Source organism: Saccopteryx bilineata, chromosome 5 (assembly GCF_036850765.1).
Source record: "Saccopteryx bilineata isolate mSacBil1 chromosome 5, mSacBil1_pri_phased_curated, whole genome shotgun sequence".
In the NCBI taxonomy this organism is placed as follows: Eukaryota; Metazoa; Chordata; class Mammalia; order Chiroptera; family Emballonuridae; genus Saccopteryx; species Saccopteryx bilineata.
In genome coordinates, this window is record NC_089494.1 from 29,199,794 (window position 1) to 29,218,761 (window position 18,968).

At 40.0% G+C, this 18,968-nt stretch overlaps 1 protein-coding gene across 3 annotated transcripts in view; it reads left to right on the forward strand.

Moving 5' to 3' along the window:
* INO80D (INO80 complex subunit D) overlaps positions 1-18,968 on the forward strand; it is a 100,440-nt gene that overhangs the window by 18,042 nt on the left and 63,430 nt on the right. For 2 of the 3 annotated variants that reach the window (XM_066232808.1, XM_066232809.1), the window contains exons 2-4: positions 2,999-3,091; positions 3,201-3,447; positions 7,990-8,747. In XM_066232808.1, coding sequence (XP_066088905.1) covers positions 3,230-3,447; positions 7,990-8,747 — 976 coding nt within the window. In that variant the 5' untranslated portion in view covers positions 2,999-3,091; positions 3,201-3,229. The remainder of the gene's footprint in view (positions 1-2,998; positions 3,092-3,200; positions 3,448-7,989; positions 8,748-18,968) is intronic. The other variant, XM_066232810.1, reaches the window with a different exon arrangement.

The window sequence follows — 18,968 nt, forward strand, 5'->3', positions numbered from 1 at the left end:
GCAACCTTGGGTCCAAGCTGGTGAGTTTTGCTCAAGCCAGATGAGCCCGCGCTCAAGCTGGCGACCTCGAGGTCTCGAACCTGGGTCCTTCTGCATCCCAGTCCGATGCTCTATCCACTGCGCCACCGCCTGGTCAGGCTAAACGTCATATTTTAAAAAGTGTGAAAGAAAAATGATCATCTCTCCAGAAACCAAGAAAGATTTTGATAAAATTAACCATTAATTCTGAGGGTTTTTTTTTTTTTAAAAAAAAAAGAACAAGTCAGCCTGACCTGTGGTGTCATGGTGGATAAAGCGTTGACCTGGAACACTGAGTTCGCCGGTTCAAACCCCTGGGCTTGCCAGGTCAAGGCACATGTGGGAAGCAACTACTATGAATTGATGCTTCCAGCTCCTCCCCCCCCTTCTCTCTCCTCTCTTTTTGTCTCTTCTCTCTAAAAACAAAATTTTTTTAAAGAACAAGTTAACAAAATGGGAATTACTTAATACTTGCATAACATAACAGGAAATACATCATGATAAAAGTCAGCATTATTCCTACCATTGACTCAAAGCACTCTCATTTAAGGTTACGAGTAACTGGTTGCCGTTATTATTAACATTGTTCCAGTAGTTCAGGCCAATTTAAATAAGAAAAAAAGTATAAAACTTAAAGAGGGAGAATCAATCAACAGTTATGATTGCATACCTAGAATATGTCAGAGTAAAAAGTAAACATGCTTTTTATATCCCTTTCTGCCTGCCCTCAGATGTCATCCTGATTTATAAAATATCATACATATAGAAATGTATGGTGCTTTTGTCATAATGACAAATTGATTCTCTCTATTACTCTTCTCTCTTATATCCAGTGTATTTTCTTTTCCTGAAGTTATTATAGATTTACTTAAACTTAATCCATGAAGGATTTTTTGTTTGCCAGGTGGATGAACAGGCCAAAGAGTGTAAAAAGGAAACAGCATGGGTTTGCTTTGAAACATTTCCTGTTCTGAACATGCAGCTAAATTCAGATTTTTAACTCAACTTTTCTTCCTTGCACCTTGATAAAGTGAGAAGGGATAGCTATTTTTGTTTTACTTTGGTATATGATTAGATTTACTCAGTAATGAATGTGATTTTTATTAACCAAGCTAATATTTCAGGGTTGTTTTTCTACTAGAGTAAGTGAAATGCTTCTCAAGGGTAATACAGATTCTCTATTTTTATCATCGGTAGGTCAAGTGTAGTAATAATAAGAATTAATATCTATGGCCTAACTGGTGATGGTGCATTGTGTAGAGTATTGATCTGGAAAGCAGAGGTTGCTGACTGGAGCCCGGGATGGCCTGCCTGACCCTCCAGGTCACCAGCTTGAACCCAGGGTCACCAGTTTGATCTTGGTCAAGGCACGTATGAATAGCAGTCAATCGCCTGACCAGGTAGTGGCGCAGTGGGTAGAGCGTCGGACTGGGATGCCTAAGACCCAGGTTCGAGACCCCAAGGTTGCCAGCTTGAGCGCGGGCTCATCTGGTTTGAGCAAAAGCTCACCAGCTTGGACCCAAGGTCACTGGCTCGAGCAAGGGGTTACTCGGTCTGTTGAAGGCCCGCGGTCAAGGCACATATGAGAAAGCAATCAGTGAACAACTAAGGTGTCACAATGAAAAACTGATGATTGATGCTTCTCATCTCTCTTCGTTCCTGTCTGTTTGTTCCTATCTATCCCTCTCTCTGTCTCTGTAAAAGAAGAAAAGAAAAGCAATCAATGTACAACTAAGTGGATCAATGAGTTGATGCTTTTCTCTCTCTCTTTGTCTCCCTCCCTCTCTTCATTTCTCTCTTTTAAAAAATAGTTAACACATAAATAATAATTTCCATTTGTTCAGTACTTACCATGCACGAGGCACGGTATTTAGTGTGTTGCATGCTATCAGTTGATCCTTGGAGCAGCATGATGATAATGTGGCTACTATTATTATCTCTATTTTACAGATGAGAAAACTGAGGTCAAATGACTTGTTCAAGGTAACAAAGTAATCCCAGATTTTGGACTTGAGCAAGCATATCTTCTTGACCCCGTTGCGTTTATGTGTCTTGTCATTCACTGGTATAAGGAATTTCATATTGAGTTTAGTGAGAGAATTTCTTGAGTTTTTCTGTAGCTGGTGTTTAAGCCATTCCATCAGCCAGGTGGGTGATTTTAAGAGTGTGTAGAAAGTGTGTTAGACCACGGCAGCCTACTACTGTCCCGACTTGATGAGTTGATTCTAGTTGATTCCATTTCATTGTAGACTATGTGATAGTATAATATACTATAGATGCTACTGTGGGTACTTTTGTGTTTATAGAGGTTATGAGTATTGTTGATATCTTTTGTTTTCCTACTAAACCTCCAAAGACTCATAAACCATGATGATTATTCTATTTAGTATAATTTGGAGCACTATGTGGTACACAGCCCTGGACTGAAGGGTGGAAGTGTGGTTGGGTGACTGGTCTTTGGGCTCAAGAAGTTTATAGTTTGGATGGGATAAATGAGGGGAAAGATTAAAGGGAAAATGACTTTTAAAAATAGGAATTTGCTCTTTTTTTGTATCTCATAGAAACATTTGTTACAAATTACCAAATACTGGCTGACTTATCAACAAAACGTAGCCTTTCTGAGGGCAGTTTGAGATCCATTGGTCTTATAAAGAGATAGGCGTTCTGAAAATAGGTGTAGAAGCTTAGAGCCCCAGTAATGAAGTGGAAGGACCTGCTGCCTTAGCCATTTGTTTGGTGGAGGCCCCTAACTGTTCTGAGCTTTGTCTGAAACTTAACCAGAGAAGTTCTTTAGTTCAATTTGGAAGAGTAAGGTAGCTTAATATTTCATGCCTTTTATTATTTGAATTTAGTATCTTGATGTTGGATTACAATGAAGAATCCATCCCATTAGGAGGGTGATGTCCTAGTATTTTACTTCCGGGGTGAGCAAGCTGTGCTTATTTCAATTTGTTAACTAGGCCTTTTGATATTTTTGTAGACAATCTGCTTCATCTTGATTCTGCAGCATTCCAAAGTGTGGTATCCTTGGGGTTCTCTTAACGTTGCTATGGTGCAGAAGATTTAAAATCAGGTATGGCTGTAGGGCCAGAAGTCCCTCAGTGAAATTCTCAACTTAATCTGCCTTATACGCTCTGATTTATCATTTGGGTTTCTTTTTTTTTTTTGTGGTGGTCTTTTAGCTGATGTTCACAAGGAATAGAGTCACGTGATGTATGAAGGGAAACATATACACTTCTCTGAGGTTGACAATAAGCCCTTGTGCTCATATAGCCCCAAACTGTGCAAGCAGCGGCGACTCAACGGCTACGCTTTCTGTATCAGACACGTTCTGGAGGACAAGACTGCCCCCTTCAAGCAATGTGAATATGTGGCCAAGTATAACAGCCAGCGCTGCACCAACCCCATCCCCAAATCAGAGGATCGTAGGTAAGAGCTAATCATGGCATTCAGTCTTTGATTTAATTAGTAGGCTTGGGGATTTTTTCCCCTTCTCTTTTTTTCCTTTGATGCGGTGAATTTAAATGATGTTTTCTGGGAGTAATCTGAGTAAATTTTGAAATGCTTCTAAAGATGAGAGATGGCAGCTTTTAAAAAACGAAGTAGTAAATTTGGGGAATTATTTGAAAAGTATGTTTGAGTGCTTTTATATTGATTTAGTGGAATTTCTAGGATTATGCAAAAAAATTTATTTTACCTCAGAGTTGTTGCTTGAAGTGTTGGTACTGATGGATGTATTTAGTTTGCAGCCATGTAAAGTGTTTCTGACTCCTCTACTTAGTTTTGTCATCTGTCTAAATGAGAAAAATTATAGGAACTCCTTAGTTTTTGTAATTAATAATAATAATTTTGGAATTTTAAAATCTGTGCTTGAAAGGTGGTAGTGAAGGGTATGTATTTACTGAAAAAGAATTACTCAAAAGAATGATGACTTGAATCACTCAGATTTACTTTCTCTCAGACTTCTAAGCAGTACTTGGCATTGTTTTATAATCATGCCTGTTTTGGTTAAAAAGAGTTCCATATAGAGTATGTTTACTATGAATTAGAAACTGTATTTTCATAGTAAGTTCTAGTTTTATCACTAGAACTATGAATTTATACTTTCCTGAATTTAAAAACCAATAAAACAGGGAGGTATTTTTAAAGAAGTCATAAGCTGGTTGTTCATCTCTTATTTGTAGGAAAATTCACACTATAGTTCACATATAATCACTTTTTCTTCCCTTCTCCAGAGACCATGTTGATTGTTGTGGGCTATTACAGAGAGCTGCATACTTATTTTATAAGGAAGTTTTAAATACTTTTTATCTTTAGGTAGAATATCTAAGACTATCTAAGATAGTAGTAAAAAAATTCATCCTTGTTCCTATACATAAGCAAATGTTACCGGCATAAATTGATGAAAAGGAAAATGTATTTTATATGTCATGGTGAGCAGTTTTTATACTTTTAGGGTGAAATAAATAATTTGTGTTGCTAGAGATGCCACCAAAATGAGTATAGTATAATGTGGTGATTTGGGAATACTCTGTTAGAATTTCTAATGAGCATTTAAGGCTTCAAATTACAATACCCGAAAGTTAGAAACAGCTGCTTAGTGAGGCAAGGAATAAAATTTTAATCTCAGGTGATAAAGGGACCTCTGTATTAGGGTAAACATATCTGTCCAGTTGGTTTTAGCAGACTGAAGATGATAATTTCTTATCCCTACCCTTTTTAAAGTTAAAGAATGGAAGAACTTGGGTTAACTTTTTCTTTCAAGCTCCATTATAAACACATCTCTAAAGTTTTGTCTTAAATTCAGTTTATCACAGTTGCAATTGTCAACCTTGGATTTTTTTTTTTATTATTTAATCTGAAGCAAATATTCTCTTGTAGCTAAAGCAAAAAGTAAAGTGACAGTCACTCTGAGTTTGTCCAACATGTTAGTTCTGTGAAGCACATGTCTTCACCTTTATATGCTAAGTAATTTCCTCTTTAGAACAAGCTAAGGGAAGGGATTTTTGTATTGCTATGTCACGAGAAGCTATACTTGATTAAATACTAATATCCATAATTTTTTCAAAAGTGGTCCAAGAATATATGAATGAACATGGAATGTGTGTGTGTGTGTGTGTATAAATAAATAAATAAGTAAAGATATTTTTTGGTGTTGATATTTTTATTTGTAGGGCTGTTTGAAAATAGATTAAAGTAGATTTTAGCAGAAGGTAATGTTATGTTGCTTCAAGAAATTCAGGTTGAATTCATGTAATATGTTTTAACCTGTGTATAACTATTGATAGTTATAACTGTACTACATGGCATACTTTAACAAAAGATTAATATTCTTTTGAAAATAAAGTTTCATTATTGTTGATGCAGTTACTCCTTGGACACTTAGGGATTTGAGATGGTTTATATATTGTTTTAGAAAAAATTTCAGCCCAAGGACTTTTAATTGACTGAGTAATCTGATTGGTGGTCAGAGCAGTGGTCCCCAACCTTTTTTGGGCACGGACCAGTTTAATGTCAGAAAATATTTTCACGACCAGCCTTTAGGGTGGGACGGATAAATGTATCTTGTGACTGAGACAAGCATCAAGAGTGAGTCTTTGACGGATGTAACAGAAGGGAATCTGGTCATTTTAAAAAAATAAAACATCGTTCAGGCCCTGGTCGGTTGGCTCAGTGGTAGAGTGTCGGCCTGGCGTGTAGAAGGCCCCGGATTCGATTCCCGCCCAGGGTACACAGGAGAAGCGCCCATTTGCTTCTCCACCCCTCCCCCTCTCCTTCCTCTCTGTCTCTCTCTTCCCCTCCCGCAGCCAGGCGAGGCTCCATTAGAGCAAAGATGGCCTGGGCGCTGGGGATGGCTCCTTGGCCTCTGCCCCAGGCGCTAGAGTGGCTCTGGTCGCGGCAGGGCGTCGCCCCATGGTGGGCAGAGCATCTCCCCTGGTGGGCGTGCCGGGTGGATCCCGGTCGGGCGCATGCGGGAGTCTGTCTGACTGTCTCTCCCGGTTTCTAGCTTCAGAAAAATACAAAAAAAAAACAAAAACAAAAAAACATCATTCAGACTTAAATATAAATAAAATGGAAATAATGTAAGTTATTTATTCTTTCTCTGTGGACCGGTACCAAATGGCCCACGGACTGGTACCGGTCCATGGCCCGGGGGTTGGGGACCACTGAGTTAGAGGAAGCTTCTTGATATCTGGTATCTAACTTATCTGGTGTGTATTATAAATGCTAACTTAGGAATTTCAGCGTTATGATATAGAGTAAGTAAGCTCAGTGGAAGTACTGGTATAATTAAAAAGTAAAGTTCATTTTTTAAGCTGAGGCTTATTACAGTAGCTTTGGTGTCTCAGAGATGAGTAGTTATAGTAAGTTGGTTATTTTTATAATATTTTAAGTTTGCTATAATTTTATGTATATTTTTAATAGTATGTATACATTTGCCAAGAAAATTTCTTGTTATCTGTATATTTATTTTCTAAAACAATTTACCATATTTTTTGCTCCATAAGACGCACCTGACTATAAGATACACGGAGATTTTTTAAGGAGGAAAATAAGAAAAAAAAAAATTCTAAACCAAATGATGTGTTAAAAAAAAAAAAAAAAAAAAAAAAAATATATATATATATATTATTTTTATTATTTTTATATATATATATATATATTATTTCTCCGAAGCTGGAAACGGGGAGAGACAGTCAGACAGACTCCCGTATGCGCCCGACCGGGATCCACTCGGCACGCCCACCAGGGGCGACGCTCTGCCCACCAGGGGGCGATGCTAAAATATTTTTTAAAATACCATATTTTTCGCTCATAAGATGCATGGGCATTTTCCCCTCCACTTTTGGGGGGAAAAGAGTGTGTCTTATGCAGCGAAAAATATGATAATTAAGATACAATTTACATCCCATACACTTCACCCATTCATAGTGTACAATTCATTTAAAGTATACAATTCAGTATTTTTTAGTATATTCATAGGGTTGTACACCACAGTCTAATTTTACATCATTTTCATCCTCCTGAAAGGACCCCACTAGCAGTTATTCCCCTGTGTAGTACTTATTTTTTGACTAGAAATAATTGTATCAATATTTGCATCCTTATTTTAAAAGCAGTTCATAACCAAGTCAGCTGTTCTAATTCTATTTCTGAAGCATGTTCTCTTCAGCAGAGGCTGGGTCGGGGAGCTCAGACTTGGTGTGAGACGCCGCCTGGGTGGCTGGTGCGCGCGGCCAGCGGGCTGGAGAGTGCGTGTGCTGCGCTCTGCCCTGCTACTGCGGGAGCACCGCGCGGCCTCATTGCCCAGTCCAGCCTTCCCCGTGTAAACGAGCAGGGGCATCGGATCTCTAAATTTAAAAAAATGCCCCACTTCATTTCTCTGCATTAAAAAATTGAATCCTTTTGTGAATTTGAAAGTGAGTTGAGAACAACAACAGAAGCCATTTACTGTGTTTTGGACAGCTTCTTATACAGTTACTCCTGAAGCCATGTCTCTTATTGGCCACAGCTTTATGGATCTATTCTGCGTGTGTGTAGAACATACAGTGGACACTTGACATTCTTAAGGGTTATGTTATGTTTATAAATCTAAATAATGGCATTGAAATATATATATATTTTTCTCTATAAGAGAATTTTAAGTGACTCTTGATGAGTTACTTTGCTTGCTACGACTGCAGAATAGCAAGCGGTCTGAGAAGCAGTAGCTGGCCCCTCACTGTTTGAGTGACTTCTGTCTGGCAGCCTGTGCACATGGGCAGTTGACATATCTATCTGCTTCAGCAAAATTGCACAGACTTTAGATTGCTTTAGAGTAGTGGAGGTTGCATATAAGAAATTTATGAATGTCAAGAATTACTCTCGTCATGCATTTTTAACAATAGGATTCAGAATTTATAAAATGTAGGTTTATGTTCTACTTTTCTTAGTATGTATCATGAACATTGTATGTGTGTGTTTTTAAAGGTACTGCAACAGCCACTTGCAGGTACTTGGCTTTATCCCGAAAAAAGAGAGGAAGAAAAAGAATGATCCTATAGATGAGGTGAAGGTCAAGCATCAGATGGATACCATGGCCTTTAGCCTGACAGTGCCCACGTTGGCCTTGAAGATGCCCAATGGACTGGATGGAATGTCCCTCTCTCCACCAGGGGCAAGAGTCCCTCTCCACTACCTGGAAACTGAGTTGGAAGACCCCTTTGCTTTCAACGAGGAAGATGATGACCTAAAGAAAGGGGCCACCGTGAGAAAGAAGTTGCAGAGCAAGCTGGCCCAGAATCGGCAGCGCCAGAGAGAGACAGAGATTTTAAAAGTTCGACAAGAGCACTTTAGTCCCCCTCCTGCACCTCCTCAGCAACAGCCTCCTCAGCAGCACTCCCACCTGTCACCTTTACCCACGTCTGTAAAACCTCCCGCGCCACCGCCACCGCCACCGCAGGGTCTAGTCTGCAAGTCACCTCAGCCTCAGAACACCAGCCTACCAATGCAGGGAGTGGCCCCCACCACACACACTATAGCACAAGCGAGGCAGGTGTCCCACAAGAGGCCTCTGCCCCTCCTGCCATCCAGTAGGGCTCCTGTCGCGGACCCACCCAGGACTGACCGGGTCCTTATGAAAGCCACAGCCTTCTCTCCACACTTCTCTTGTATAAGTCGACTGCAGAGACTGGTGAAACTGTGCACCCAGAAGCATCAGTTGGACACTGATCTGTTTCCCCATTTAGGTGAGTTGCCTATTTTACATCAGGTATGTGTAATACACAAAATGTGCTTTTTTACATGAGGTTTTATTTTCATAACTACCTCATGGGGTGGAACACTTGGACAGAGTGTCCTAGTGGAAGATTCTATATTTAGGTTAGACCACCTTAAAGCGAATATGACATTGGAAAGGATAATATTTGGTGAACGGAATACAGAAATAGGAGTTGGGAATATAGAATTCTAGTCAGAGATCCTATTAGTAGTGGCAGTAGCAGCAGCAGTACTAGCAGCAGCAGCAGCAGCAGCAATAATAGCAGTGTAGTAGTAATAGTAGGAGTAGCAGCAGCAGCAGTAATAGTAGCAGCAGCAGCAGCAATAATAGCAGTGTAGTAGTAATAGGAGTAGTAGCAGCAGCAGTAGTAGCAGCAGCAGTACTAGCAGCAGCAGCAGCAATAATAGCAGTGTAGTAGTAATAGTAGGAGTAGTAGCAGCAGCAGTACTAGCAGCAGCAGTACTAGCAGCAGCAATAATAGCAGTGTGGTAGTAATAGTAGGAGTAGTAGCAGCAGCAGTAGTAGTAATAGCAGCAGCAGCAGCAATAATAGCAGTATAGTAGTAATAGTAGGAGTAGTAGCAGCAGCAGTAGTAGCAGCAGCAGTACTAGCAGCAGCAGCAGCAGCAATAATAGCAGTGTAGTAGTAATAGTAGGAGGAGTAGCAGCAGTAGCAGTACTAGCAGCAGCAATAATAGTGTGGTAGTAATAGTAGGAGTAGTAGCAGCAGCAGTAGTAGTAGCAGCAGCAGTAGTAGTAATAGCAGCAGCAGCAATAATAGCAGTGTAGTAGTAATAGTAGGAGTAGTAGCAGCAGTAATAGTAGCAGCAGCAGTACTAGCAGCAGCAATAATAGCAGTGTAATAGTAATAGTAGGAGTAGTAGCAGCAACAGTAATAGTAGCAGCAGCAGCAGCAGCATTGAAAGGAAGTTAGTTGTGTTTGATTGTGTGCCTGTATGGTTTTGGTACTTGTGTGCCTAATGAAATTCTCTACATGTCTTATCATAGGACTTTGCAATAATGGTAGCATTGTTAATATCTGCCAAAAATTTGAAAAACAAAACTTAAAATAAATTCCCAAAGCAATACCTGTTCATGATTTAAAAGTAAAAAGAATACAGATAAAACTTTAGTATAGTCACGTCTATCTTTTATTTGATGCTTCTGAGTGTTCTTGCTTAAGAAAATCTCTGATCCCAAGTTTATAGAAATATTCTGTATTTTAAGTGAATAGTTTGATTGTTTTTGGTCATTTAAACCTTAAATTAATTTGGAATTTATTCTTGAATGTGGTATGAGCTGTGATTCTGACCGGAATTTATTCTTGAATGTGGTATGAGCTGTGATTCTGACCTGAGGAAAAAACACTTGATGATGTATGATAGCATTAGAAAAATGGGAAAAGGATGGAAATAGAGAAAAAAGAAATATAAATGATCAGCAAACAAATGAAAACATCGACCTCCAAAAAGCAGGTGGGAAATACAGATTAAAATAACTGAATTAGCCTGACCAGGCGGTGGCGCAGTGGATAAAGCGTTGGACTGGGATGCGAAAGGACGCAGGTTTGAGACTCCGAGCTTGCCAGATTGAGCGCAGGCTCATCTGGTTTGAGAAAAAAAAGCTCACCAGCTTGGACCCAAGGTCACTGGTTACTTGGTCTGCTGAACAACTAAGGTGTCAAAACGAAAAAAAACTGATGATTGATGCTTCTCATCTCTCGCCGTTCCTGTCTGTCTGTCCCTCTCTCTGACTTTCTCTCTGTCCCTGTAAAAAAATAAAATAAATAACTGAATTATCATCAGATTGGCAACAATTATGTGCATTGGTAATGAGAATATGTTATCTCATGCATTGCTGGTGAGTAATACGACAATATTTGCTAATTCAAAGTATACGTGTAACCTGCAAACTCACTTTTGGTACTCTGTCTCATGGATAAAAATAATAAGAATGTAAGGATCTGTGTTCAAGGATGTTTATTGCAGCATTGCTTGCAATATTAAAAATCTGCAAAGATCCTGACCTGTGGTGGTGCAGTGGATAAAGCATTGACCTGGTATGCTGAGGTCACCAGTTTGAAACCCTGGCTTCCCTGGTTGAGGCACATATGAGAGTTGATGCTTCCTGCTGCTCCTCCCTCCTTTTCTCTGTCTCTCTCCTCTTTAAAATAAATAAAATCTTAAAATAAAAATCTGCGAACAGTCTTTATAACCAGTAGGAAACCTTGAGTAAGTTATGGTACATCTATGTTTTTATGAAGCATTATGCAGCTACCTGTATTATATAGAAGAATGAATGAAATCTATATCTTTTATTATTTATTCATTTTAGAGAGGGGGGGGCGAGAGAGAGAGAGAGAGAGAATGAGAGAGAGAGAGAAGGGGGAGAAGCAGGAAGCATCACCTCCCATATGTGCCTTGACCAGGCAAGCCAGGGTTTTGAACCGGCAACCTCAGTGTTTCCAGGTTGACGCTTAATACACTGCGCCACCACAGGTCAGGCGAAATCTGTATCTTTTAACTGGCTGTGCCCAGGATATATATTAACAAGTAGAAAAAAATCAAGAGGTATTGTAATATCTTATTTGTAAAAATAAAGTAGACAAACAAGGGAAATCAACATATCTGTTGACTGAGTATATGGATAGATGTTTGCCCACTAGGTATGAGCACCAGTAAAGAGCAGATGGATATATGCTACCAGGCTGTTAGCATTGGCTGCCACAGGCGATGCAGTTGCAAGGGGTGATTTTTTAAGGAGGTGAGAGTGGTAACTTTATTTAGCTCTATATTGTTTACCTATTACTAAATCATATATGACTTTTGTTAATTAAAAAAATAAATAAAATGTAAAAAGTGTAGATAAACAAAAATAAAAAAAACTTATTACCGTACTTTTTGTTCCATAAGACGCACCTGACCATAGACACACCTAGGGTTTTAAGGAGGAAAATAAGAAAAATAATATTCTGAACCAAATGATGTGTTAAAAATATTTAATAAAATACTGTATTTTTTGCTCCATAAGACACACTTCCCCCCCCCCCAAAGTGGAGGGGAAAATGCCCGTGTGCCTTATGGAGTGAAAAATACGGTAATACCTTGGTATATTCTTTAATTCTTAATACCTTGATATATTCTTTCAGCTATATAAAATTTGCTTCAAAACATAGAGTTTTGTAACCTGTTTTAAAAATTTTAGTAATGGATTGTCAATTATTAATTTTTCATATACAGCATAATTTGTCACAGCTAAATACCTTTTCTAATTTTATTTCTAGTTTATATCATTATAAAATGTAGCTGTATAGGCTTGCAGTAAAATAATTACTGTCATATCTTTAATTTTTCCTTCAAATACATTCCTAGATGCAGAATTGCTGATTCCAAGATTTTGCAGTTTTTAAAAAGGTGTTTATGTGTTGCCAAGTTTTCCTTCAAGAATCATTTTGTCAGCTGACCCTACTGGCTGTTTGTGAGAATGACAGCTTCTCTATGTCTGTATTGCCATGGATATTAGATAATGTTATTATTTTATGTGTGCAAATTTGATAGAAATTCTGGTTTAATTTTGCATAACTTACATCAGTGTTTCTCAAATTTCTGGCCTTAGACTCCTTTTACTCTCTTACATATTACTGAGGACACTATAGAAGCTCTATGTATGTGAGTCATAGCTATTGATATTTACTGAATTAGAAGTTAAAACAGGATTTTTTTTTATTTAGCGAGGTGGGGGGCAGACAGGAACAGACAGGAAGAGAAAGATGAGACGCATCAATTCTTTGTTGTGGCACCTTAGTTGTTCATTGATTGCTTTCTCTTACCTGCCTTGACCGGAATGGGGGGGTTCCAACTTAGCTAGTGACCCCTTGTCAAACCAGCAACCTTTGGACTCAAGCCAGTGACCATGGGGTCATGTTTATGATCCCATGCAGAGCCAGTGACCCTGCGCTCAAGCTGGTGAGCTCACGCTCTAACCTGATGAGCCTGTGCTCAGTCTAAGCTGGGACCTCGAGGTTTTGAACCTGGGCCCTCAGCATCCCAGGCTGATACTCTATCCACTGCACTGCACTACTGCCTGGTCAGGAAAAACTGAGGAATATTTTCAATGATAATTTATTTAAAAATAAAAACAAACTCACCACGTTAACTTGTCCTTTTCATTAAAAATAACTTATCCGAAACAAATACAATGTGAAGAATAGCACTGTTTTACATTGTTTTGCAAATTTCTTTTTTTACCTATTGATATGAGAGGGAGAGAGAGAGAAAGAGAGAAAGAGAGAGAGAGAGAGAACCATCAATTTGCCATTCCACTTAGTTGTTCCTCTTAGTTGTGCTCATTGATTGCTTCTCCTGTGTGCCATGAATGGGGGTTGAACTCAAAACTTCTGGAGTGTTAGGTTGATGCTTTATCCACTGAGCCACCTGGCCAGGGCCTGTTGCAGATCTTAATATCTGGTTTACTGGAAGACAGCTAGATTCTTTTTTTTTGTTTTTGTTTTTTTCCCCCCTACAGAGAGTCAGAGAGAAGGATAGATAGGGACAGACAGGAACGGAGAGAGATGAGAAGCACCAATCCCTAGCCTTTCGTTGGGACACCTTACCTGTTCATTGACTGCCTTCCCACACGTTCCCCCACCACGGACCTTCAGCAGACTGAGCAACCCCCCGCTCGAGCAAGTGACCTTGGGTCCAAGCTGGTGAGCTTTTGCTCAAACCAGATGAGCCCGTGCTCAAGCTGGTGACCTTGGGGCCTCGAACCTGGGTCCTCTCCATCCCAGTCCGACACTCCATCCACTGCGCGTCCGCCCAGCCAGGTGACAGCTAGATTCTTATATATATTTGCTTCTGTATTCAATCTTTCATGATATGTGGTTTTGGTTAGTAAACGAAAAATACAGCCTTACACACTTTTGTAGTTGGAAAAGGGAGGAATACTTTAATAGCTTTTTGTTTGTTTGTTTGTTTTTCAGAGAGAGTGAGAGAGACAGGAAGGGGGAAGTGAGGGTTAGAAGCATCAGCTATTAGTTGCTTTCTCTTTAGCTATACATTAAACTCCTTGTACGTGCCTTGACCAGGGCCATGCCAGTATCTTTTTGCTCAAGCCAGTGACCTGGAGCTTTTTATGCCAGTGACCTTTGGGCTCTAGCTGGTGAGCTTTGGGGTCACGTGGACAATCCCACACTTAAGCCAGCAACCCCATGCTCAGAACCAGTGACCTCAGAGTTTCAAACCAGCAACCTCAGTGTTCTGGTTCAATGCTTTATCCACTGCTCCACCACTGGTCAGACAACAAGTGGTAGTTTCTTAAAGATTAGTTACAATGTGGCCCTGGCCAGTTGGCTCAGTGGTAGAGGGTGGGCCTGGCGTGCGGAAGTCCCGGGTTCAATTTCCGGCCAGGGCACACAGGAGAAGCGCCCATCTGCTTCTCCCACCCCTCCCCCTCTCCTTCCTCTCTGTCTCTCTCTTCCCCTCCCGCAGCCGAGGCTCCATTGGAGCAAAGATGGCCGGGCACTGGGGATGGCTCCTTGGCCTCTGCCCCAGGTGCTAGAGTGGCTCTGGTCGCGACAGAGCGAGGCCCCGGAGGGGCAGAGCATCTCCCCCTGTTGGGCAGAGCGTCGCCCCCTGGTGGGGTGCCGGGTGGATCCCGGTCGGGCGCATGCAGGAGTCTGTCTGACTGTCTCTCCTCGTTTCCAGGTTCAGAGAAATACCAAAAAAAAAAAAAAAAAAGATTAGTTACAATGTGCAATCTGCAATCATATCAAGGAATTTTACACGCTGTTACAATATCTATTGATTTACCTTGTACTTTGAATGTATCTTTTACCTATGTAAGATTTTGTTACATCATGTGTTGATCATTTAGAAAATGGATACTGATTTACTGAGTTAAACAGATGTTCTAAATGTTGACATTTTTCATTATTTAAGAATTTAAAATTACCTTGGTTAATATTGCCACCAATCTCATCAGAAAATCTGTTAGGAAGTTATCATACTCTCAGTGGTGAATTCAAATTTTTAAAAAAATTGAGCTTTCAGGTAAACATTTGAAGTTTTATATTGGCTGCAAATACTGTTCATTGTTTTCTTTGAAGTGATTATTTAATTTTGTTCATTTTAGAAAAAAAAAAATGACAGTCCCTGGCTAGTTGCTCAGTTGGTTAGAATGTCATCCCGGTATGCTAGAGAGCCAGAGATGTGGGTTTGATCCTTGGTCAGGGCACACACAAGAATCAACCAAGGAATGCATAAATAAGTGGAACAACAAATTGATGTTACTCTCTTTCTTCCTTCCTCTCTCTCTAAAATCAATATAGAAAGTTTTAAAAAAAAATTTTAAAGAAAAAGAAAAAATGACTGCTAGATAGCTAAGTCTTTTTTTTTTTTTTTACAGAGACAGAGAAAGTCAGAAAGAGGGATAGATAGGGATAGACAGGAATGGAGAGAGATGAGAAGCATCAATCATCAGTTTTTCGTTGCGACACCTTAGTTGTTCATTGATTGCTTTCCCATATATGCCTTGACCGTGGGCCTTTAGCAGACCAAGTAATCCCTTGCTCGAGCCAGCGACCTTGTGTCCAAGCTCATGAGCTTTGCTCAAACCAAATGAGCCCATGCTCAAGGTGGTGACCTCAGGGTCTCAAACCTGGGTCCTCTGCATCCCATTCCGACGCTCTATTCACTGCGCCACTGCCTGGTCAGGCTAGCTAAGTCTTAATATCAGTAGTTCGAGTCTCACTTTCAAATAAAAATGGTGTTGAAAGATAAAAAAGGAGCAAGTTTAGGTCACAATTGAAACAGTCATACAAGTACTTTTCCCCGAGTCAATCATCATACCTTCTTTGTATGTAACAGAAGTGCTTTCTATATAAATCACATTTAGTCACACAGCATATTATCAAGGTATATACTCAAGAACTGAGATTTTATAAAATAAACAATCTAATAGACAAGTGCTTTATCAAGGATATTCTTAAATATTGTTTTTGTGTTGTTTTATTTAACTGCAAGTCCTGGTATTAACATATAATAACTACGCATACTGTTTGTGGTGCCCCTGCCTTGATTCATGCTAAAGTGCCAGCAGTTTTACCCATCGTGGGTTTTTTTGGTTTTTTTGGTTTGGTTTTTGATATCAACAATGCAAATGTCAATGCAGTGAAAAAGGCAAATAATATCTTGGTATTACTTTTAAGATAGTGTTGGCGCTGGTCGGTTGGCTCAGTAGTAGAGCGTCGGCCTGGCATGTAGGAGTCCCGGGTTTGATTCCGGGCCAGGGCACACAGGAGAAGCGCCCATCTGCTTCTCCACCCCTCCCCCTCCTTCCTCTCTGTCTCTCTCTTACCCTCCCTCAGCCAAAGCTCCATTGGAGCAGGGTTGGCCTGGGTGCTGAGGATGGCTCTGTGGCCTCTGCCTCAGGTGCTAGAATGGCTCTGGTTGCAACAGAGCAACGCCCCAGATGGGCAGAGCATCGCCCCTGGTGGGCATGCCAGGTGGATCCTGGTCGGGTGCATGCGGGATTCTGTCTGTCTGCCTCCCCGTTTCTAACTTCAGAAAAAAAAAAAAAGATAGTGTTGACCTAAAGAGCTCTTTTGAAAGAATTTCAGGGATCCCTGGGGATCTTTGGACCACACTTTGAATGAGAATGGCTACTTTGGATTAATATAATTCTGAATATTTGTACATACGGGTTTTTTTATATTTGTATTTCTTTTCTATTTTGCCTTTTAATTTTTCATTCATTTTTAATGACGTTTTCTTTTTATTGATTAATAAGAGCTTTTTACGCATACTTCATGTTTGTTACAATCTCTCTCCTCCTTCCCATTCATTATTTGCTTTTAAATGTCTAGTATAATAATTTTGGAATTTAGAAGTTAAAATTTTGATGCATTCTCTTTTCAAAGATTTCTTCCTTTTGAATCAGGGCCCTCTCCTCTACCCTTCCACCATCCATCTTTGGACTCTCTTCATTCCAAGAGTATTTCACCTATATTTTCTTCTAGTCCTCTTATTATTTACATCTTAGTTATGTACTTGGAAATCATTAGGTATTAGTTTTGAAGCAGAGATCTAACTTTTTTCCTGAATACTTGCATCTTATTTTTATCACCTATATCGTCTACTAAATTTTTCTTTTTATTTCTGGATGCTGATAATTTTTTAGCTTTTGAATGTTGTGTTGAGGGTCTGATTTCTTTTTTTTAATTTTTATTTATTTATTTTAGAGAGGAGAGAGAGAGAGAGAGAGAGAGAGAGAAGGGGGGAGGAGCAGGAAGCATCAACTCCCATATGTGCCTTGACCAGGCAAGCCCAGGGTTTTGAACTGGCGAGCTCAGCGTTTCCAGGTCCACGCTTTATCCACTGCGCCACCACAGGTCAGGCCGAGGGTCTGATTTCTATCATTTTGGACAGAATGAAACTCACAGAGAAAGCATTGTCTTTTTCCTTTTTTTAACTCAAACATATTAGGGACCCAAGTTTTCAAAACAAAGGTTATTTTGGGGAGACCATAAATTGTAATGCACTGTTATAACAGTGCGTTGTTTGCATTCATGTCAGCAAAAAATACTTAAAGAAAAATGCTATCTTGTAATTGGCTTTTGTACTCCTGTCTGCTGGTTATTGAGTTAGTTACATTAAAACTAGTGATACGGAGGCCAAGATCAAAGGTTTGCTTTTTTTTAAATTTTGTTTTATGATTTTTAGGTAGAGGAGAGAGAAAGAAAAGAGGGGGGGGGGGGAGAAGCAGGAAGCATCAACTCATAGTGGTTGCTTCCTGTATGTGACTTGACCGGGCAAGCCTAGGGTTTCGAACCAGTGACCTTGGTGTTCCAGATCTTTGCTTTATCCCCTGCAACACCATGGGTCAGCCAAAGGTTTGCTTTATTGGACAGTTAATTTTATAAAAGGGGAAACACTTCCATTTTAGTTCTTATGATTTAGATCATGACTTTTTCAGAGAAAATGTGGGTGTCTTCGTAGAAATTATTCTAACTTCTATAGCTAACTCATGTTCTAATTTTTTAAAGGTGCCTGGGTACCACTTTGTGTTTGAAAGACCTCTCACCTTTCAATATCCTGAAGCTGATGCTGTTGTGATCACTTGTTTTTTACTTAAGAAAAAAAAATCAGATTAGTAATTATTTTAGTTGAGAGAAAGTAGCTTGCTTGCTTGCTTATTTATTTTGAGAAAGAGAGAGAAGAGATTAGAGGGTGAGAAGCATCAACTTGTAGTTGCTTTCACTTTAGTTGTACATTGGTTGCTTCTCTTACATGCCTTGACTAGGGCTGGGCCAGTGTCCCCTTGCTCAAGCCAGCGACCTTGGGCTTAAGCTGGCATGTGGGCGATTCCTACGCTCAAGCCAGTGACCCCATGCTGATGAGCCTGCATCAGAACCAGCCACCTTGGGACTTCATACCAGCCACCTCAGCATTCTGGGTAGACACTTCATCCGCTGTGCCACCACTGGTCAGGCAAAAGTAACTTACTTTAACTTACATTTTGGTAGTCATCTAGAAGCTATATTTGAGGTTTCTTTACGCCAGTAGCAATGTAGTCTTTAATTTTAAGCATTTAAAATTTGCATTTCAGTTAACTTTCTTAATTTCCCTATTTGGTATATGTAAACTCATTTAAATTATGGAAGAAATCTGTGAAGTCCTTTTTAATATAACTTTGTCCAATGATTTTTGAGTATTTCAAGAAAGAAGTCTTAGAATACTAGTTGTTAAGGTGTCCAATTAAAGTTTCATAGCCGTCTGAATATATTAAAGTAATACAGTCCTACATGCAATCATATTTTTGGTTATGCAGTGTCAGTATTTATCAAGACCTCTTTAGGATAGAAAACTTGTAAACAAGTAAAACCTTTTTGTTGGAAGCTAACAATTATCCAGTCATTAAAAACAATAGCACTGGCCCTGGCCGGTTGGCTCAGTGGTAGAGCGTCGGCTGGCGTGCAGGGGTCCCGGGTTCGATTCCCGGTCAGGGCACACAGGAGAAGCGCCCATCTGCTTCTCCACCCCTTGCCCTCTCCTTCCTCTCTGTCTCTCTCTTCCCCTCCCGCAGCCGAGGCTCCATTGGAGCAAAGATGGCCCAGGCGCTGGGGATGGCTCCTTGGCCTCTGCCCCAGGTGCTAGAGTGGCTCTGGTCGTGGCAGAGCGGCGCCCCGGAGG